This window comes from Castor canadensis, chromosome 4 (genome assembly GCF_047511655.1).
Source record: "Castor canadensis chromosome 4, mCasCan1.hap1v2, whole genome shotgun sequence".
NCBI lineage: Eukaryota > Metazoa > Chordata > Mammalia > Rodentia > Castoridae > Castor > Castor canadensis.
Window position 1 is genome coordinate 142,052,179 of NC_133389.1, and position 23,270 is coordinate 142,075,448.

Below are 23,270 nucleotides of genomic sequence, written 5' to 3' on the forward strand. Positions count from 1 at the left end.
AAATTCGGAGCTAGCCTGGCCACTGCTAGCCCATGTGATCTAATTTCAGTTACTAAACCCTAGTTTCATTATCTAGCATATTTTTTTTTTACCTAAATTGCCTGTTATACTGACAATAACACGAGATGATTATGTGTAAAATTCTTTTGAAGACTTACAGTATCATTTTCCTTTTATATCTGGTAACTTTTATTTTTCCTCTGATACATACAAACTTTTTCCATAAGTTAAATTTTTTTTTCCTTTGGAATATATATTTAACTTTGGCTGTTATGGCTTAAGTGCTACTAATCTACTGTGAAATTTCTATACTTAAATGCAAAAATCAAGAGATCGGAGAAGGGTTACTTACATCTAATTAGAGAACATCCATTATCAGGAGTGCATTCTTAAGTTGTCATTGTCAAATGAGGAGAACATCACTGTATGACAAAGTTCTAATGAATACTAAGTATGAATCAGGAAAAGATCATTGGAGTTGAAATCTTAATTTCTTTTAGAAGGTGTTTCATGATTAAATTAACTTTATAAGTCTGCTATCTGGAATAGGATAGTAAGTAGATTCTGTAGTTTTAGAGAAATAAGGATAAGATTTTAATATAAAAGGGCAAAAGTGAAAGTTGATCAAAAAGTCATTTCACAAATTACGTTTTAATTCATAGTAGTTAATTAATTTTCCTTCTTGCAATTTCTAGTCTCCTTTGTACCTCTTGTAGATCGTGGAGTATGACTGAAGATAGTTTACTACCTTTTCTGTTCCCACTTACCTAATTTTAGTTAACTAAAAATAAAATGTGAAGAATTTATTATCCTATTTTATAAGTGAATTTGGGTTTGGTATGGTAAATTATTTCTGGTGTGTGTGTGTATGAGCGTGTATGGTGCTGGGGATCGAGCCTAAGGCCTTGTACATGCTAGGCAAGTAAGCAAACACTCTACCATAGAGCTACATCCCCAGCCCTTATTACTATTATTTTGATTTTAAATAAATGGAAAAATTTTATCCAAGAGTACCTGGGCTTTCTCTTTTTTTCATTTATCATGATACATTCATTACCCATGTAAATAACAAATACCAAGAAATGGTTTAAAAGGTAACCTTGTAGTTCAGGTTCATAGAGCATCTAAGTTTCAACTGTCTTAGACTTTTCTTTTCCTTTGTCCTTTGAATGTTACTATATAAGTGGAGTTCTGAGCTTTGTTATAGGTGAAATAGCAGGCATTTTATCATTTTTTTTCCCTAAAGTGCTAATTTTTCATACAGACACTCTTCTATCATACTGTTCATGTATGTTGTTTTATCTTAAATATATATCATGGTTTGTTTTTCCATGTTGCATTACAATTATGCTTATGTAATCCACAGAAAGCAGTAATATTTAAGCAAGTCTAAATATCTCATAAGTCAATAACAAATTACAGTGCTTAGGGGTTAGCTTTTCCTAGTTTAATTTTGCCATTATAACTTTAAACAAATCAAGATAAATCTTAAAGAGGCTACAACTTTAGCCAATTAAAAACTTTGGAGTGTCATCAAATCACATAAAATCATCCCTTTGGAAGAAATATTTCAGATTTGTATAACATACCAGATAAAATAGATTATTTTACAGGTACCTGTCTTATTCAAAATAGTATGAGCCTAAGTGTTCAGGATTTGGCCTTTTCTTGGTTTCAGCTATGCTCTATTGAAGTGACTTGTGAATCAGCCAGTGTGATGGCTGCAACATTAGCAAATGGTGGTTTCTGCCCAATTACTGGTGAAAGAGTACTAAGTCCTGAAGCAGTTCGAAATACACTGAGTTTGATGCATTCCTGTGGCATGTACGACTTCTCAGGGCAGTTTGCTTTCCATGTAAGTAATTGCTTATTAACCTCAGTTTTCTCTAGCAAGGGACTAGTCTGGACTGGTCCTTTTAAAAATGAAGCTTGAACTTTGCTTCTAAGGCTGTGTATTGCTTTTTGAGAGAGATTTATTTTCAAGGTTAATTTGTTACAAATTGGTAAGGAATAGAAATAAATAGTGTCCTAGATGTTCTTAAAAGCTTGGAGACTTACAGTGTCTCATCACTTTTACCTTTAAGACACTTCACTGTACAAGGTTAGTGCAGACTTTCTTTACTTTTGCTTGTTAATGTCCAGCACTAAGAAGATTATGTACCTCAAGAATTCCTTAAGTTCAGAAAGTATGCAGCTGATAGTCAATATCTTCGGTTACAGCCCTAGATATTGAAACTTAAGTGTAATTCTTTAAGCTCTGTGCGTATCATTTCATCTCATAAAACCCTTCTACAAATTTTTTTTTGAAATTTTTAAACATACTGGAGAAATGGCTTTAATGTTATCCATCACTCACCTTCAATAATTATGGATACATGACCAATCTTGTTTCATTTGTATGCACATCTACTTTGCCCATCTTGTCATATTTCAGTATGTCATTCTAAATAGTAAGGACCCTTAGCAAAACATAGTAGTACCACTATTATATTGCCTTACATTTAATATTAAAATACTTAGACACTTCAGATTTCTCAAATTATTTTATAAATTACAATTATATTATTTTTTACTTGATTTGACTTGGGTTGTAAATAAGAACCATACATAGTGATTGGTTGTATCTCCCTTTATTTTCTTTTAATCTATAGGTTTCCCTCTGATCTTTCCTTTTCTTGTATTTTTGGTTGAATAAAACCCAGTCATTTATCCTGTATATAGAGTTTCCTGATTGTGCCCCTTCTGGTCCCTTGGATTTCTTGTCAATAGGTAAATCCAATTCATAGGGCTTTTGTTCATTTTTTGTTCAAGATTACCTCATTGGTATACTTCTGTCAAGTACCAGTGTCAAAATGTTAGTGAGCCACCAAGGAATACTGCTCTGAAAACTAATTTTTTATCATAATTGTTGTCATTTTGCATAATTTATCAAGAGGATTAATTTGAATTACTATTTATCTCTATTCCTCAGACTGTTCTCTGATAGTATACCATGGAAAATATTTTAAAAAGATATAATAGCTTACTGTTTTCTAATTACAAAATATTCTGAAATAACACTTTATATTTAAAAGTAGTACATGTTTATTTTAGGACATTTAGAAAACATAGCTAAGATAAATGAAATAGAAAATCTACATAGTTCAAATATTATGTACCTCAAAACTTTAAGTCTTTAGAATGTGTCTTTCAATAATTTTTTCTATATTCTAATGTATAGGATATTATATTCTAAACTGTTTTATAAATTGTCCTTTTCACTTACTATATTATAAATATGTTGATAGATATTTATCTGCAACATTTTCAGTGTTGAAATTCTCTCATGGATATATGACATAATTTTAACCAATTCCTCTATTTGTTAAACATAGTATTTTTTATTTTATAATGTTTGCCCATTTCATTGAATTATTTTTCAGGTTGGTCTTCCTGCCAAATCTGGAGTTGCTGGGGGCATTCTTTTAGTTGTCCCCAATGTCATGGGTATGATGTGCTGGTCTCCTCCTCTGGACAAGATGGGCAACAGTGTTAAGGGGATTCACTTCTGTCATGTAAGCTATTTTTGAATGAAAATAATAATCATAAGTGAGCCATCCAGTGATTCCTTTTTTTATCTGTTTTCCATACTTACTGACTCTTGGTACTCTTCTTACCTATAGACCAGCTCGAGCCACTCCACCAACCCTTTTTGTGTGGGTAGTTTCAAAATAAGATCTTAAGAACTATTTGCCTGGGCTGGCCTTAAACCACGATCCTCCTGATCCTTGCCTCCTGAGTAGCTAGGATTATAAGCATGAGCCAGTGGTGCCCAGCCTCTAATATTTTCAGTTTTCAAAATCTCATCAAAGATACAGACAAGTAATTTAAAATCAAACATTTTAAGGATTGTTTATTATATCACTTTTAATATGCATAGTTGGATATATTTCATTAACTACCTTAAATGTTTTATATGAGGAAATAAGCACTGCAAATAAAAGCAAAAGATAAATATTTAAAATTTTTATACTCTTGATTTATTCAGTAATTTTTTGTCTTCCAGTTCTTGCTAATATTTTAGCTTCAGCTTTATTTACATTTATTATTTCCTAGAGTCCATGTTAAATACCTGAATGTTGTTTTGCACATTTAGTCAATTATAATTCCAATTTATCTTTTAGTATTTTGTATTTTACAAAATCTAGAGAATGACATTGGCTTGCATATAAAGTAAATTATAATATATTTGAACCAGAGTATTTGTTTATATTTTTATAGCATTTTATAGTTGGCATGTGGCCTTTATTACTTAAGTTTTGTTTTATACAAGATGACAGTCAGTGTGTTTTCCACCCTGTATCTGTATCTTATTCTGATGTCAGTCCTCTTATTTGCATTCACTGCTTCATTAGCATGCAGTGGTGGTTTCTGTGAGATAGTACTTAAGCTGGACAGTGTAAACATAGTTGTTAAAATTTGAATAAAAATAGCCAATGAATAGCTATTCATTGTATAACTCTTTGCAGGATCTTGTTTCTCTGTGTAATTTCCACAACTATGATAATTTGAGACATTTTGCAAAAAAACTTGATCCTCGAAGAGAAGGTGGCGATCAAAGGGTAAGCCAAACTCTTTATTAGATTATTCTGTAGTATTCTTTTAAAACATAGAAAGTAAGATTCGCCTGTTTAAATAAAACTTAAGTATGTTAGTTATCTCATGTCTTTGGCAATCACTATTGAATGTAAACAACTTGTTGACATTTTTGTACTGGATCACTAATAAATATTAAATATTGTTTTGTTATTTAAATTGGAAGTAGTTAGCTTAAGGGCAGGGGCCAGTTTTCTGCAAGATTTCTGTTAAAAAAAAAGACATTGGAAGGTCTTACATACTATAAATGCAATTTAAAAGAAGGTTTTGTTTTTATTCTTATATGTCAGTTATAGTTCTGAATTAAAAAGTTCAACTACTGCCTAATTTGTAGATGAATATGTAAATGGAAAGGTATTATAATGTTAGTGAGAGACCTTATAAAGTCTCATAATAAGTTTTATAGATCAGTGTAAATGATGTACTTCTGAAGTCCTGTTTATTATCACTCTGTTTAACTTCATTTTATTTATACATACATATTTCTTTTTTAGAAATAGTGTTAAGACTTACACAATGAATCCCCCTTCACAACTAATGTATGCTAATAAAAATACTTTGATTAAAACAAAAACAGAATCAGAACTTAATTTTTTTGTTCTATAGTTTTTCACTGGATCAAGGGACTAGTGTTGAGAATTTTAATTCAGTTCCTTTGCATCACACATTAAAAAATGTTTACAATAAAGTCACCTATTAGACTCTAAAGCATTTATAAGTAGTAAATAAACACATACTGAATAAATTTTTGTTAATGCCAAACTAAGTTTTGTTCGTTCTGATCAAAGTAACTTATGGTAATATGTATCAGAATTATGCAAAGCTTGACAGTGTAGAAATTTTCATTGGAGTTGACATGAGTAACATGGAGCAAGATGTCAGATGGTGGTGGGTGAAAATGTTAATGGATTTTAATAACATTCATTGAAAAATACCATTTTATAGCTTGGACCTTTCTTCACTCAAGTGCACTAATAAATTATGTATGTTGCTTGAACAACTAGCATTCCTTTGGACCATTGGACTATGAAAGTCTCCAACAAGAACTTGCTTTAAAAGAGACAGTATGGAAAAAAGTGTCACCTGAGTCAAATGAGGACATCTCTACAACTGTAGTGTATAGAATGGAAAGTCTGGGAGAAAAGAGCTAAAGGAATGGGTTCTAGTTTCAGAATGTTTGTTCCTTTAATCTTTCAAACATCTTTAGCTTTTTTTCAAACCATAAATATTTATTTGAGTTTTTTTATGTTCTCAACCTTGGGTGCTGGAGCCATAAAGCTTTAAAAAAAAGAATTTTTTTTTGCTTGTAATCTTTGTATAAAGGTAATAGATTAAAAAGTGGATTTGTTAGTCTTCAAATGAGTATTTACCAGTAAATAAAGCAAATTTGCTTTATAATTAAAAAATACAAAAAAAAATAATTTTAAATCCTTGATGTAATTAAAATTTTACCTATATATTCAGATAATCCCATTGTCATTTCTTAGTTCTAAAAGATACAAATTGAATTAATAAGTTTTGTTCCATTTTGTCTTTTCTTTCCAGTTTTAAAACTGGTAAGACATTGATAGTGGCAATACAAAGTACTTCTGTGTTAAATTGCAAAACTAAAAAGACAGATTGCTGAATATCAAATTTAAATATCAATATCAATATAAATATAAATATCAATAGATTATAAAATTAGCTTCAGTTTACATGTATGCAGTTTGTATGAAAGATTGGCTTTAAATTCTTAAAAATTTGGTTAAAAATTTATCAAACACTTCTTTGCTTTGCAACTTCTGTGTTTTGTCAGAATTATCATGGACAGGAGTGTTTTAAATTACTGAAACATTCCAGCCAAAGAATTTTAGATGTGAGATAATGACATGTTTCATTGTTATAAAGCTATAATGGTTAGTTACTCAGAAGGATGACAGTGAGTGTCTTCAATATGAATTTTATTTTCATATTATCACACAACTTTTTCTGTTATATTTAAAGTATGGATGGAAAATTTTGGTTTTTTAGCTTTTAATAATTTTATTATCCTAATAATTTCATAAATGCTAATGAATATTTCTTTTGTGATAGATAAATTATAATATCTTATAAAGTTTGTTCTTTTTGAACTCTTAGAGTACTAGGAAATGAATTTAATATGAAGGTAGTAAGTATGCTACTAAAATATCTGCTAGATCTGAATCTTTTCGTTTGGTTATAAAAATGCAATATTGAGAATCAAAAACTGTTTTTAAGAGAAGAACCATAGGTTCTACATAACCTGATTTCAAATAATTATGCACAGAATTTTTAAAGTATCTTGGCCAAGCAATTGTAAAGTTCTGTAAGACCTATTCACACTTCTTCCTTCTTCCATATACCTGTCCTGTTTTCTCCATAGTTTGAGTTTATTTATTTTATTCATTTTAAACTTGTAAATTTGTAGGGAATGATTGAGAAGGAAAACTATGACTTTTTTAAGTGATGGCATATATGTGATATGGCAAATTCTACAAAAGTAAATTCAGTGTAGAAAAAAAGATTTCAGTGGGCAATTTAGTTCTAGTGTAAATATAGATATAAAAAATCTTGATCGTTTGTCTTGAATATGGGAACATATTGGGAAAAGAAGTTCTCTTCCAAAAGTGTTGGCCAGAAGCCTCTGGGCTAAATTGAATATTAAACTTGAGTATTTATATTAAACTTCGGAGGCTTTTACCAGGGATTTTGTGGTTATGTGAACTTTCCATTAATGCTCAGATGCATTTCCTAACTGGATGCTTGTGAAGGCCTTGCCACTGCTACACCTATAGACAGTGTCACATTAGTGTTGTTTCACCAGGGCCACTTATTATTTAGGTAATTGAATGCCTTAGTTGAAAAAAAACATTTCTTTTCCTTTGTGTGCTAAACTGTTACCTTTTACTATTTCATTTAGAAGTTGGTTTTACTTTATAAAATGAAGATCAGTTTTTATATTGTGTTCATATTTCCATAAATTTCAAAATTTAGATGTTAATTTGTGACACTTCCTATAGCATTGGTAAGGTTTAAATGCACACTTATATATGAAGTAAGTTTAAGCTACTGTGGTTAGAGAATGCTAAGAACAAGCACCTGGAAAGTTTTATAGGAAGGTATAAGTAAGAAGAAGTAAGATCTCGTGAATAGGCCTGCAAATTTTTTTTTTAAAAGGAAAGAAAGAAAAGAAAAGCTTTGCCACTTTTAAGGACATATTTTGATTCTTTCAGTATTCTTAAATACCTTTTCAAATAAAGTTCTTTGAAAAGTACCCAGTATTGTTGGGTTTAATATTTCATGCCATTAGTGATTCTTGATATTCAAGCATTTATTTACAAGATAGCATATTTGTTTTTCTTTTTTTTCTTTCTTTTTTTCCTTTTTTTGGCATCATTAACATTTCATTTGAAATGCGTATTTTTCCTGAAATACTTTGTTTTTAGTGTAAATGTTGTGCATTTTATCTAGTGTTTGGATTGAAACATTTGTGTTGTTTAGCTTTCTTTCATTTGCTTTGTATATTTAATAATGTACCTTTATTTTCCAGTATGCCTACTTTTTTGTATTGTATAATAAATTTATTTTAAGCTGATTTTATTGTTTTTTTTTTTTTTTATAAAATCAACTCAACATTTTAAGTAAAGCAAATTGGGATTTTTAACTTGGAAAAAATATCCTTTATGAAGATATTATTTAAATGCTTACTGTTCTGAGGCTGCCTCGAAGGGAAACTTCTAATATTCAGAAAAGCTTTATTTGTTTTTTTTTTTTTTCCCCTCAAAGGCTGTATAGCGGTGGGTTTTTAGGGGAGAGGAAATTTCCCATTGACCATGCTAAAAGACTTCTCCCAATTTTTTTCTCCCACTTAATAATTCTTCAGAAAAGAAGAAATACAAGCCTATTTACAGGTTCTTCGTGAGGTAGAATATGATTGGTGTTACTCAATGTGTAACTGTCATTTTATCTGTTATTTTAAAAGAGTAGATAAAACACTGCTAAATCGAATGAAGAATAGTATTGCTTTAGAATTGTTATTCTCAGTAGAATTTATGTTGAGTGGAATGAGTATAATACATAAATTCACCTTAACTGCTTTCTTAAAGGATTTAATTTCCAGAATGAGCTTCTATATTTCCACAACTTGGTTCAAATTATAGTCCAGATTACAGGGATTGCATGCATTGTAGGTCAAATATAATACTTTGCATTTTTCTATTTGATTCAATCTATTACTCATATTCTAGAGAAGATTCCTCAAATATACTGTAACTTAAAAACATTTCTTGAAAGGGGAAATGCTCTTCCTTACATTAACTTGCATTAATATGTGGGATTTTTTTCATAAATTTCTTTTAGGACTAGTTAATAAAGAGTGTAAGTTGATATGTTCAATATATGTAACAAGTCTATGATGCATTGCTTTTTTTTAGGCAAAGTCTCACTGTGTAGCCCAGGCTGCCCTTGAACTCACATTCCTCCAATCTCAGCCTCCTGAGTGCTGGGATTGTAGCTGTGTACCACCATGCTGGACTTTTATCATTTCCCTGTGAAGATAATTACACAAACAAAACATTGGTAAACAGAGGGAAAGGAGAACCAAAATGGTTGGTGATCTCCATCTGCCAGTGTAGCACTTCAGAGGCATAGATGTGTGGAAAGAACTGCTGACATACATTGATAACTTATATATAATTGTTTATGGATTATACATGTTTGTGTTTGTAAGTTTATCTCATTGGCCTGCCTGTCTGCTGCAATGTATCTGTTCATATTCTGAAAATGACCAGCAGTTCTTTCTACATAGTACATGATATGTAAGAGGTTCATTGGTCTGCTGTTCCTCTTTGAGGAGCTTTGAAAATTGTCCACAAATTTATAAGTATTATATTCTGTTTATTCAAATTGACTTTAAAGATTTGTGATATCTGTTGTTGTTCTCATTCCCCACTACCATTGTCAGGGTAAGAGAGTAACTAACAGTATTGGGGAACTCCAGAAAAGGCAGAAAAGCGGGAATACCTGGTTTCACGTGGAGTTTGACTTCCAAACATTTATTGTAAAGAAGGGTTGTAACGTACTTCTCAGGTTGAGCAATTTACCTTATGGAATGGTTTCATGTTCACTGTCTGTGAATTTTAATTTTTCTTCTGGATGACCTTGAAAATGCCAGAATGCATTATTTTATTTTATTTTTGTGTGTGTGTTGGGGGTACATTGCATAATGCATTTTTAAAAAGATTTATGATGAGTCTATTTAACATGTGATTCTCTTTCTCAGTTCTTTCTCTACCACTTTATAGTAAATGTTGTATTGCATTATGTAAAAAAAACCAAATCCAGATGTTGGGAAAGTGTTATAAATGGAAATTTATTACCAGGCATCATGGTCCTACCTCTGTTTTCATTTAGATTTATTCAGAATGGACTTTACCTTAGTCCATTCTCTGGTATGGATTCCAGTAGCACAGTTACTGATAAACATACATTCAAGCATATCCAAGTTGAACATTTTTTACATTTCAAATTGTAACACAGTTAAAGCATTTGTTTCTTATGCTGCTTAGCAATGGAAGAAATTTAACTGGGGTTGTGGAAGGTTCTTTTATTCCCTTCCCAACCCAACAGTTTATTAATGTAAGTACCATAAAATACATAGGACTTGAAGAATTAGAATACTACACTAAGGCCATCTGAGGCAAAATCTAACAAAAACCAGAACTGACAAAGCTTAATATTTCTTAGAATTCTTAACTTGTTAAATAGTGATAGAAAAGATACTTTTTAAAGCTGGAAGACTGATCATAAATCTTTAAATAAATGATTCTATAACTATGGTCTCTAACCTTTCTTTTCTGTTTCTATTTTGTGAATAGGAAAGGAAAGGAAATTTAAAATTGACTTTGTTCGGCATTTGTTTTATAGATTGTATTTTAACTTTAGTAATTTTCATAAGTTGTGGCCAATAGATTTTTAAAAAATACTATATACCATATATATAAAGCCTATTTGACTTATAATGGGTTTCTAGTCCATTAACCTTTAACAAAAATAAATAGGATTCTAATTCTATAGATACATAGCTTTTTTGGTGGTATCTAATATTTTTTCATAAATTGCATCCAGTAATAAATTCCAAAATACTTATTTTGAAAATTGTCATGTATTGCTTAAATTAAAAAAAAAAAGTCTCAAAAAGCTCATAGTAGAGGGTTGGTGCATAGCTCAGTGGTAGAACACATATGTGCCTAGCATGCATGAGGCCGTGGGTTAGATGCCCAGTACCAGAAAGGGGAAAATATTAGAACAGATGAACTGGTTTCAATATCTGGTTATTGATCTGATAACACTGTTCAATTTTTAATTCTAAATCTCATTTACTAATTCTGAAATACTTTTGTCACAATGTTATAGACCAGATGTTGGTGGCAGAGAGCAATTTTCTATACTGATTTTCAAGTCAGATTTTAATATATGAGAACAGGGTTTTTCTAGGCAACATATTAAAAATAATAGTCTTTGTTTTTCTAGATATTTATCTTACTGAAATACTTTTAATCTTATCTTCTCAGATGATTAAAATGGCCTGTTTAAATGGAAGGCTTAACGTGTGGAAGGAAAAATTAACCTTTCATATTGTATTTCTGGTGATTTTTGTTTATGGAATGAAACACCCTGAGTTATCATTAAATTTGTACTCTGTAAACAGCCGAAGGGGTTCTTCAAGTTTTTTAAAACATTGTTCAGCCTTTCTGGAGCTTTTATGTACTTTCATTTACCATTGTTTTGTATATTATATATATTTTTAGAATCACAAAATTGAGCTTGAAAATAATCTTAAAGGTTACCTGGTATAAACTCCATCCCCCTTTTTCAGGTTTCTTAGCATATTTATAATGCTTTTTTAAAAAAATATTTGATGAGGTTAGTCTGTTATATGTTTTGTTTGGACAAATTATTTTTATATAGTAACTTAACTGTTAAATTATTTGACAGACTGTACCATCAGCATTTAATTAAAGATGCTCAATTGTATTTTCTGCTGAGCCATCATCATATGCTGCAGTTAATAAAAGCTAGTAAACTTAGAAATGAATGTTAGCATTATCCAGTAGACATTACCCTGGAAACTTGAAAGAAAGTAAATATAACAGAAGCATGACTCTAAAAATAAATGTTACACCACTGACTTTTAAAAATAAGTTTCTTTAGGGTCAGATTAAATATACATAAGTAAAAAGATTTTAAATAAACCAAAGGTTTTTCAAGTTCACAAATGCTGACTGAAGAAAAAAATTTTTCTTTGAATGTTGGCTGTTCCTGTTTACATGTATAATAGCTAGCTAGTTCCCTCATTTTTATTTTAGATATTTGGTCCTTTGGGTGGCCTCAGAACAAAGCTCCTGATTTATTTTGTCTGTGGTGCATACTCTCTTCAGTATCAATCTCTATTTTGTAGTTTGGGGATTTTTATTTATTTATGGAGGAAAATGTTATATGTTGTGTTTTGAAATACATTAATTTTTTAAAAGCCTTTGTTGACTTGTAAAATATTGAGGCCTACTCTCAGAAAAGTATTGGTTTCTGGTAGGGTTTGTAGCTCAGTGGTAAAATGAATGCTTAGCATAGGTGAGGTTCTGGCTTCAGTGTCCAGCACCAGGTTTTTTTTGTTGTTGTTGTTTTTTAATGTATTAGTTTCTTAATTCTCAAAATTTAAACTCCCCTGGTTAGTTCTTCCAACGGGTTTATAGAGGTGGAATCTCAACTTTTAAGAGACTGGCTCTTATTCAATATAAATTCTGCTTGCTTTCATATATTAAAGTAAGAATGATGCTGAAAGATCAGCATCAAATATGCAAATAAAACTAACTACTCATATTTGACCCATTTCATTGTAAAATCCAAATTGAAGTCTTGATCTGCAGTCTCTTGTTAAACGTCTCCTTAGTCCTAGATTAGAATTAACAGTTTTATTTAGTATGTGCCTTTCACAAATCATCAATATTAATAATCAGAGAAGTGACCCAAGCATTGTATGCACATATGAATAATAAAAAAGTAAATTTAAAAAATATTAATAATCAAATAATAATTGCAGGGACAGCATAAAATATAATCCTAAAATCTTGACCTTCTTTCTACAACACCCCTGGGAGTCGCAAAGTGGCTCCATGGTATATATCATTAATTAAACTCTACTCAAGGTCTGTTGTTTTGTTATTTTTCCTAGCCATTAAAAATAAGCAGCCTAATTGGAGAAACATATGATCTTAAGTATTCCACTTTGTTTTGCATCCTTTCATAATTTTGGCTAAAAATGAGATAATATTCATTTTTTCATTTCTGAATCTTCATGTTGCTCATATGTTTACTTCCATATCTCTTTAGAGCTGTTGACATTTGCCATTTCAGTTTTCTTTAAGAGAGTTTTTTAAAAAGCACACAAGAAATGTAAAAGCCAATATAATATTTTCTCCAGTATAATATTGCTGATTCTTTATTGTTTTACATAGAGCCTTGAGTACATGCACGTTTGGTCCAGGTCTATTCACATGATTGATAATTTAAATAAAGAAATGAATCAAATAATATTGTTTTAGATGGATGAGTGAATTGAGGTGAATAAACATTTTTCTACCTAGTGAAAATCACTGACATCTTGGTGCAATTACAGGACAAATGATTTTCTTAAAATTTTGTATTCACCAGTACTACTAATAGTCAATAATCACACCAATAAAAGATTGCTGCCTTATGTCTGTCTTTACCTGAATGAGAAAATTTAGAAAATGGTTCTGAAGAGGAAGGAGATAGAGCCTAATTTTATACATACTTGTTTGTGAAGTTTTTCAACTAAAGCATGCTATTTCAACAGAACTTAGAGAATGTATTTATATTCTTTTCCAACGTGAAGGAGAACAAGGAGAAAGAAAACCAGTTTGCAAACGTTTTTATCTAAGTAATAAAATCTTGAGACACTAATTTTGTTGGTTTTTTGTTTTTGTTTTTGAGACCTAGTCTCACTGTATAGCCCAGGCATGAACTTCCATGTCTTCTTTGCTACCTTAAAAAGTCTACATAAATTTCATCCTGTTTCATAATACCTATTTTAAATTTTTCTTCTGAGTAAAATTGGCTTCATGAGGAGGTACCATACTTATCGTACTTCTCATTCACACAGTCTTAATCACAGGTTTGAAATGACCATGTACATGTGAAATTGACTGCAATGAAAAATGAAAAGACAGTGTCTCACCCATGCCCATTGCTTGTGCCAAAGAACTTAGAAGTTGAGTTCCTTTGTCAGACCTTACCACAGGAAGCTTAGCATATGCAGACTGAGCTAATTACACAGTGATTAGTCCTCAAGGGTATGGACCTAAACCCAGGTAATCTGGGTTTGCCCAGATAGTCCAGTCTGCTAACTTGGAAGACAGTTTTCTGTAGCTTTTCCCTTTGATTCCTATGTCAATAATTTTTGTAAATTCTAACAACAAGGCATGCATGGTACACCACCAGTAAAACCCAGTAACATCAAAATTTGAGTAGTAAGGTCTCTAGAATCCTTGTAATAATTAATGTTTATTGTAACTTACTACGAGGTCACCACCAGGAAAGCATATTTTGAGAATTCCTTTAATCCTCATAAAAACTATGATGTAGGTATACTATGAAGTGGCATTTTATTACCTCTAGATTCTGATAGATTATGTAAGTTCTCTAAGGTCTTACAGCTGCTAGATATATAGAGTCAGGATTTGCACGCAGTTTTGATTATAGGGCCCATCCTTCTTGACCATAGACCATGCTTTTTTCCCATTGTAAAATATAATGAGCAATTTTTATGTTACCTTATTAATAAAGTTGGGGAGTTACATAAAAATTAAAGGACTAACAATTTCAAAATGCCTTTGTAGGCCAAGAATCAAGGGAAATTTCATATTAATCCAGGTTATCTTATCTAGCATTTGCATGCTATATCACCAGTATCCTGTGACTATAATATATGCATGTATGTATTCCACTCATGGAAAAGAAATTTCTGTCTCCAAAGATCCTTTTACTGAAAATTAAGTGTGATGGGAGACCATTGGGAAGTTTTCAGCAGACATAGTCACATGATGTGAAGTGATCAGATTTATGTTCTAAAGTATCTCAGTGAAAAAATTAAATCCAGTATTACTATGGAGAGTAAAAAGTGAATCCTAAATCCTATTATTAAAATCATTCTCTAGTTGTGTTATAGATGTCAGTGCTTTTTCATTATCTTAAAAATGTTACCATATATTCTTGCAGCATTCTTAGCACTAAGTTGGTTTATTTTAACTCATAAATGTCTATCAGTTTATTAAAAAACTTCATCAAACCTGACGCCTTAGAGCTTTTCATAAACCTCAAAGGTTATGTCTTGAAACTTTATTATCCAAGAATGAATTTCTTTGTTTGCATCCATACTTCTTTCTAGAATGTTCTTTTTTAAAAAAAATAAAACTAGAATGGCTTGATGAAGATGAAATGTCTATACTCACAGTTGTCCTTGGTGTGTATGTGTGTGTTTGGTTTTGATTTTAATGACAATGTTAAATAAAAGCAAAATCACAAATTAAAAATATGCTGTTTACTGGGCTATAAAGAAACAATTCTGTTAAAGTATATCTAACAAAATAACTTCTATCTATCCTGTTTCCTTTACTCTGGCAATTTGATAGTTTTATTACTATTGTACCCACTTTACACTTAAATTGCTCTTTTTCTAATAGTGCTTTTATAATAAAAGCAGTATGATACAAGAGTGGCTAAATAGTTCATTCCTCTTAGGTAGTTGCTCTCCCACTTGTGTTACTATAAGGAAGTGGCTGAAGGCCAGGGTTCCTTTGGCTTCCAGGTTTTTGTTTCAGTTTACAGTCCCTATTTCAGCTAGTTACTAAACAATTTTTCATCCTTTTTGTGTAGCAGGAATTGTATTTTGCTCTTGTGTTATTTTATTCTCCTTATTTCTAATAATATATATAGGTCCCCCAGTAATAATCCAAGATTAAACCCCTCTGTATATAAAGTAAATGCATAAACTTTAAAATTAACTTATTTCCTTTTCTTTCAGTCTTTTTTCTACCAAGTAAAAGCCAAAAATGACTAGTTAGCTAATTTAATTTGATGGAGTAGTGCATATTTATATAAATTAATCTTAAAATGTTTTCCTGTGCATTATTTGTTCACTGATTCCTTCTTCACTCACCACAATTTATTTCTTGCCTATTATGTACCAGAAACTGCATGATGCATAGGATATGCAGGTGTGAATGAGAGAAGGATAATACAATTTTGAAAGAGATATAAAGAATAAAGTAATTAAAATGATGCCTGACTTATTACTGGTCTGTGTGGATCTAGTTCATCTTAACTGTTATAAAGGAAGTGAGTTGAAAATAGTATATCCCATAAGATGCCATTTTTATACATCTGTAACATGCTTTATGGAACACAAATATACAACGTAATTACAAGTATAAGAACATGAGAGCCAGTCTTCAGATAAATCTTACCTCTGGAGGAAGGGGAATGGAGCAGGGAAAATAGCTACTTATATCTTTAATATTTCATTTCTTTAAAAGTAGTTGAGCAAATAAGATAATAAGAAATGGGGAATTAAAGAGTGCTAGGAGAGGATATAACAAGACCTCATTTAGTCTGGGTGGCCATTTTCTCCTGAAAGGTGATACTGAAGTTTGAAGAAGTCAGAAGAAAGGTGGAGTAGGATTGATAGGCTGGATATAGCCTGGTTTCAAGGTCCCAGTACAGGAAGGAGTTTATCACATTTGAGAAGGTAAAAGGAAACAAATGTGATAAAAGAGTGAGTGAGATGAAGTGGGTGGAAGATTAGCCCTGGAAGAGTTATGTAGAGCAGATGGGCTTTCTCATATGTTAATGTGCATCAGAATTAGTAGAATGTCTTAATTTTAAAATGCAGCTTCCTGGACCCAATGCTACAGTTTGATGCAAGAGTAAATTTTTAACCTGCACTCCAGATGCTTCTACACTCTGGATAGAGTATTTAGGTAGTCTTGCATGCTCCATTAAGACCTTTAGATGCTATTAGTGCAGTGCAAAACTTGGAAGCTTTTAAGAAGGAGAATGATAAGATTTGTTTTTTAAACACTGGAAAATGGAGAAGATGGTGACAAAAATTGAGGCAATGGACTTTGGCTGGGGTGGCAGCTTGGACTAGAGATGAGTAGGGAGACAAAGATAAGAGATGACTAAGAGATAGGATTGACAGAGCATTTGGAGGTGAAATGAATGAGATACTGAGCTGACTACCAGAGTTTTTAGTATGAGCAATCGGGCTGAAATTGCCCTATTTCTCTAATAGAGAATACTGGAGAAACAACCTTTGGGGGGATGGGAAGAAATTAGTTTCATTTGGGCATTGTAACAATTAGGGATCTGTTTGAGTTCAGGTATCAAGAGGTTCAAAAGTAGCCGTTTAGGAAAATAGCGATTCTTTTTCTAATAAAGAATCTGGGGGTAAGTAATGAGACTAGTGCCATCAGTAAAGTACTTCTGTTCCCACCAACCTCAGTGGTGGAGGCTTTGCCCTCACACCTATCACTTGTAGTTGCAAGCTGGCTCTTCCACCTTTACCATCACCTGAATGGCAGAAGTGGAAGAAAGGAGAGGAAGTGATACCCAAGTTGAGAAAAAGCTTTCTCAGAAAACACTGGCCAGACTAGTTGCAAAGGATGCTAAGGAAGTATTCTTATTTGGGGTGCAGTGCTAGTCTTGACAAATAGTTCTGTTGGTATGGAAGGGATGAGGGTGAATAATGGATAGGCAGTTTGCAGTGTGCAAAAGCTAACTTTTATGTGAGATGTCTAGATTCAGGATCTGTACAGCTAATGATGTTGAGTAAGCAATCAAACATAGTTCCAAACTTAAGAGAGTGGTATAAGCTGGAGAGATAATTTTGTGAGTGGTCAGTGTATTTGAAGCTGTAGTGCTCACGGTATCAGTGTAGCATAGTATCAGGAGTCAAGGAGTTTGGAACACTGACCTGTACCAGATAGTTAAGTAAGATGGAACTTTGTTTTCATGATGCCCTTCCCATCTTCTTTTGGTGTTAAAGTATCTTATTTGAAAAATGATAATGATGGTATGGTCATTTTTATTATTGGTAACATTTAGCCCCTCTTTTAAAAAAAATTATTAGATTTGAGATGTATAGGTTAGGGAACTATCAGCTCCTGATAGAAAAGACCCTTGATAATAAAGAATGAGAGCTTGGAGTTAACACAAGAGAGAGGCCATTGTCAGTAAAGTTAGGTCCCTGGAAAGAGATGAAGCTGTCAGCATAAATGAAGGATTAGCTTTGGTGAGAGGGAGAAAAAGCGCCTCCTGCAATCAGAGACAAGGACAAGCAGAGAGGTAGGTTCACAGACATGACTGAGTTGAGGGTATGTCAGTCTGTTAGCCTCCATTTTCCTGAAAAGAACGAAGGTAGGCCTTCTTCTGAGAGTGAGTTGAGGGGTTGGAGGTAGAGCTCAAGATTCCACAGTGTGAAAAGGTAGGAACTGTGCATTATAGAGTGGGAGAGAGCTGCTAAGGTCCTAACCCAGGGTACACAGCGCAGGCAGTCTGCCCCGTTGATCCCCAGCATCCTATGACTTCAGCCTGAATTTAGATTAAGGCAGTAGTGACCGCAAAAGATCCAGCGGCAAGGAATTTAAGGGCATTTACCACACAGTGATTTTTAACTGCAGGCTTTGGGATCTATTTTAGAGCCTCCCTATATACCAAACTTGCTTTTGGAGTTTTGATTTTTCTTTTAGAATTTGATTCTACTTAAAGAACTTTTAGCTAATACAGATTACAAGTGAGTTTGTATAATTTTGTCATGCCTGACCTTATTTCACAGAATAAAACATTATAAGACTTGTAGGTGCTAAAATAAAGATGCCAAGCAATGATAAGTTCCTGAGAATGGTGCTAGAGTGATTTATAATGTTTGTATTATATATACATATTAATGTAAAATATACATGTATCAGAGTTTAAGTTGCTTCATTTTTGAACATCTTAAAAACATCCTCCAGCAACTTCCTTTATAATATGTTGGAGGGACTTGATATTTCAGTAGTGAAATTAGACCAGTATTTGTATTTTGAAAAAGCACTAAAGAAGCACATCTTTTTGTCTGGGTGGTCCCTAAAGCACACGTAGGACGTTTCACTATAGAACTGTGAAATAAAATTTTTAAAGAACATATTACTTAGTTCTCTGCAGACCAATGAAAAGAAGGGATTATTTCCTAATATCGAGGCAATCAGTAAGAACACTTTGTAGTTAGAGTGACTATAGAAAACTCGGTTCCATGTGCTCTGATTTGTAGTAGCAGCAGGGTTGAGGGTAATACAAAGAAAGAGCTTTAAACTCTGAATTGAAGCAGTAATTCTGTCTATATTACTGCCCAAACTTTGTTTTGTTTCTCAGCAGAAATAGAGCCACATCTCTTGTTTGCATTTTTTTACTTTTAATTTACACATGACAGGGTTTTGTAGGAATCTTTGGATCCTTATGGCCCTCATTTTGTTTTTCTTTGAAGTAATAAATAGAAATATTTGGTGACCAGTTTCTTCTCTTCATATCATATCTTGTTGCTTTTGGGTTCATTGAACCTTTGGGGTCTTACGTACTTTTTTAAAATAAAAATTATAAGCAAGCATAACACTTTATCATTCCACAAGTATGGCATGTTATCATCTAGCTTAACACACAAATGTACTAGTAGCTACAAATACTTGTTTGCATAAGAGGAAGAAGATCAGGAACACAGTGAATGAGAACATTAATTGTGAGGGCAACACAAATACCTCTTAGGCCCACCACATGAAAAATGCAGTTTTATTAGAAGGAATAGCTAACTGCCTTTGCCCTTGCTCATTTCTACTCTTCTTCCATTTGCTGCTCTCAATTAGGAGTGCTGTTTTTCAGGCCACGCAAAGATATATTATTAGCTTTCATAATCAGGTATACAAGGAGGGAAACTCGTAAGTCCATTGGGATCTTTTTAGACCAGTGACATTTACCAGAATAACATGAGCCACTAGGAAAACAAATTGTTAACTTGCTGCCAATGCTGTAACAGTCATATTTGTTTTTATTTATGTGAACCTAAACTCACATTGCATCTTTAGAAATTTAAATGCAAAAAATAAAGATACGATATTTTAACATTTTTCCATTTGTTTATAGCTTTGTTAGACAACCTGAATTATTTATTCCCTTGTTTTCTTCCTTTAAAAAGCCTTTGGCCAGCACCTCAGTATAAAACTACTGTCTCTGATTTCCCTATAAGTTTTTTCTTAGCTGCTATTTTCTGATTTTCTATCACAACATGTTTTTGTCTTCGTGTGTTGCTGAGGAAGTCCCCCATTTTGCTAGGAAATCTCTTGGTACTATAGGCAGTGGTTGTGAGCACTGACCCCGGCGTCAAGCAGACTCCTGTATCTGCTGATTGTCAGCTCTGGTACCCTGCCTGAGTTTTTTAAACTGTAGCCTTCAGTCTCATACCTTCTGAATAGTAGCACAGATAGTAACACCTAAAGCACTTTGCTCGATCAAGAGAGGGGAGGTGCTTCACATTAACTGTTTTGTTGTAAATAACATAATTCTTAATGTTTTGTCTTCATACATAGTTTTCTATATGATTATGACTTCATAGCTTACACATAAGTGAAAGTATTTCTAATAATGTACTTACTAGAAATTTTGAAAATGGTTGCTGAAGACAGTTTAGTACTTAGCTAAACCAAAAGCAGACTGCAGTGTTTGGAGCTGCCATTTTGACCTGTATTTTTTAATGGAAATTTCTATAAAATAAAAATTCCCTTATGTAGAGTAAAATTTACTGTTTGATTTCCTGTTGAAATTATAAGAACCCCCTGTATTTGTATAAAACTTGGAAATAATGGTCCTGAAACTGAGGTATTGCTCTTTCCATAAAGGATTGGCTCTAATCCTCTGATCTGATTATGTCAGTTTGGATTAGTTTTGTCTATGTATAGTATATTAATAGCTTTGAATAAATTGCTGGAAAGCTTAAGAGTATGTGGCCTTGTATTCAGACTGTGTCATCATAAAAGCACTATATTTTGTTTTACACATCCTTAACAATACTAAATAAACTCAGTAGTAATAGAAGTATCATCGATCACATACACATTGCACAGGCTTATCTTTCTACCTTGTTGGCAAGGCATTTAAGTATATTGGCAACTTAAAATTTCCCTTTAGTTGCACTGTAATAGATTAATGTCTTCCCTGGCCTTAAGAAAAACATTTCTAAAGGAAGTCTGAAAGCTTGTTTTCATTTAAAGGCTATAAATAACCAAGTTGGAGTAAGGCTTTTAAAACAAAATTGGATCTACAGTCATGATGGTTTATTTAACAGATGAAGAAGAGTGTCCATTCCACGACAACAGATACTGTAGGGAGCTGGAAATGAGAGAGCAGTTTACGTCAAACTAGAAGTGATATAGAAACAGGATGGCTTTTCAATTACCTGCTTTTTTTTCATTAAAGCTATTCTACAAGAGCTGAGTTAGTCTTTCTATGAAGATAGAAACTAAGGATGGAGAAAAACCACAGTTTTACAGTTGGTAACAGAGTTGGAAATAAAGTAGTTGGAGTAAGTGTAAAACCAGTAAATCTTTCTCTGTCCCTCCATTTTTCTCCCTTCTTGTCTCTCTCGTCCCTTTTCTTTCCATTTTCCCTTCATTCCAGTATTTTACACAGGACCTTTATGAATTAGAACTAAATTATTATTTAATGTTTGACTTATTTGTGTTCTTTGGATTAGAATATGAGATCTATTAAAAACTCACATCATCATGGTTCAGTTGTACAGAATACAGAACCCAGGTACCCTGAGTTCTGCCCCAGCCATATCACTAATTCATATGTGACCTGAGCCCAGGTTTTAATATCAGTGATGGTAATAAATAAAATATATCCATCAATACATTTTATACCTGACCTGCAAGGGATTTTAAAAACAATAACTTTAAAATGTTGAAATATTCAGGATCTTTCACTATATAAATACAAAGTGACATGATTACATAGTTCTAGTACTTGGTACTTGTAAGTAATTGGTACTGTGAATTGGGGCATTAGGGAGGCATAGGCAAAAGTCCCAACTCAACTTCTAAACAAGTTCAAAATAAATAGAATCATAAAATTAAAGATTTAGGAATATTGTGTTTTATTCTAGTAAAATTAATAGCACCCCCCCCACCTTCCTTCTAGCTGCTGTGTAAAACAGTGAGATTTTGATATAAGCATGCCAGTGTTATGTGAACTCATGTGAACCATAACATTTTTGTTCCACTGTTGTCATGACTTTGTACAAATAAACTGAGATAAGGTTGTCTGGCTCTGGCAAGCTGATTTGATAAGGAAAATGTAGTAGTACTGGAAAGTATGCAAGATGAAGGGAAAGTTGTTCACATTTATGAATTTTTAATAGCTACCTGTCCAACTGGAGTTTTTCTGTAGTGTGGGGAAACATACATTAAATAAACATCAGAGCCCTGCTAGATGCTGCTTTGCTGCTGTGTAAAGTCTGCTTGTTATTGAGGAATGATTCATTGTGAGTGATTCACCAAACCACAGGTTCATACCTCTGGCAGTTACCATTAACTCATTATTTTCTGGACCTTGGTTTGCTTGGTGGGTGTTTTAAAAAGAAGTAACTCAAGTACCTTGGGGAGAATGAGGGATTGAGCCTCCATCAGGGGTTAGCACACTGCATCCTTTTCAGGGCTGTCTGGAGGTGGATGAGTAAGTGAGCTGAAGAGCCTTCTCCTTCAGTGCCTCTCCAGAGGGCGCCAGTGCAGTTGGGAGTGTTTGTGGAACTCTCTTAACAGACCAGGAAATGGACTGTCCTTAAATAAACACTCATATGTTGTCTCAAAACTCTAAGCAGTTTCATTTTCTTCATTCTAGTTTATGTATATCACTACATGTATCATGCGCTAACTGGTGCCTGGGCGTGTGCTGTCTCTAGTGCTTTCCTATCTTGGAGTCACACTCATTTTGTGATCCAACTCTTCCATCTTTGCTTTGGGCCAAGTTCAGCACTGAAGCTAGACTTCTGTTTTTATGGGAAGAATAACAAACTTCCACGCTACTCTTCAATAATTTTTATTAAGGCAAGCTGATGTCCCCGCCCCATCTGTCACCAAGCCTTTGAACATTAAAGTTTTCTCATTTTGTGTTTATCTCTTGAGCTGAAATGTGCTTGAGAATAAAGTGTTAGGATACTCTGAATAAACTAATTAAGACCGCCTTTTATGGGCCTTTTAAAAACTGTTTTTCAGTACTGAATATTGAACTCATGGCCTTGCATATTTTAAGCAAGTGCTCATGGGTCTTATTAACCAGAAAGTTTCTTCCTTTTTTTTTTTTTTTGGTTTGAAACAGGGTCTTACTATGTAGCCACACCAGCCTCAAACCTGAAATCCTTTTGCCTCAGCCTCCCAAGTGCTATAATTACAGGTGTGTACCATTAATGCCCAGCAGAAAATTTGTTTCAGTATTTTTAAAATATTGACTAATTAAGTGACTAAGTGATA

At 32.7% G+C, this 23,270-nt stretch overlaps 1 protein-coding gene across 4 annotated transcripts in view; it reads left to right on the forward strand.

The window, feature by feature from the left end:
* Gls (glutaminase) overlaps window positions 1–23,270 on the forward strand; it is a 73,893-nt gene that overhangs the window by 40,379 nt on the left and 10,244 nt on the right. For 2 of the 4 annotated variants that reach the window (XM_074071289.1, XM_074071293.1), the window contains exons 12-14: window positions 1,679–1,855; window positions 3,423–3,554; window positions 4,509–4,601. In XM_074071289.1, the coding sequence (XP_073927390.1) occupies window positions 1,679–1,855; window positions 3,423–3,554; window positions 4,509–4,601 (402 nt within the window). The other 2 variants (XM_074071291.1, XM_074071292.1) reach the window with 2 other exon arrangements.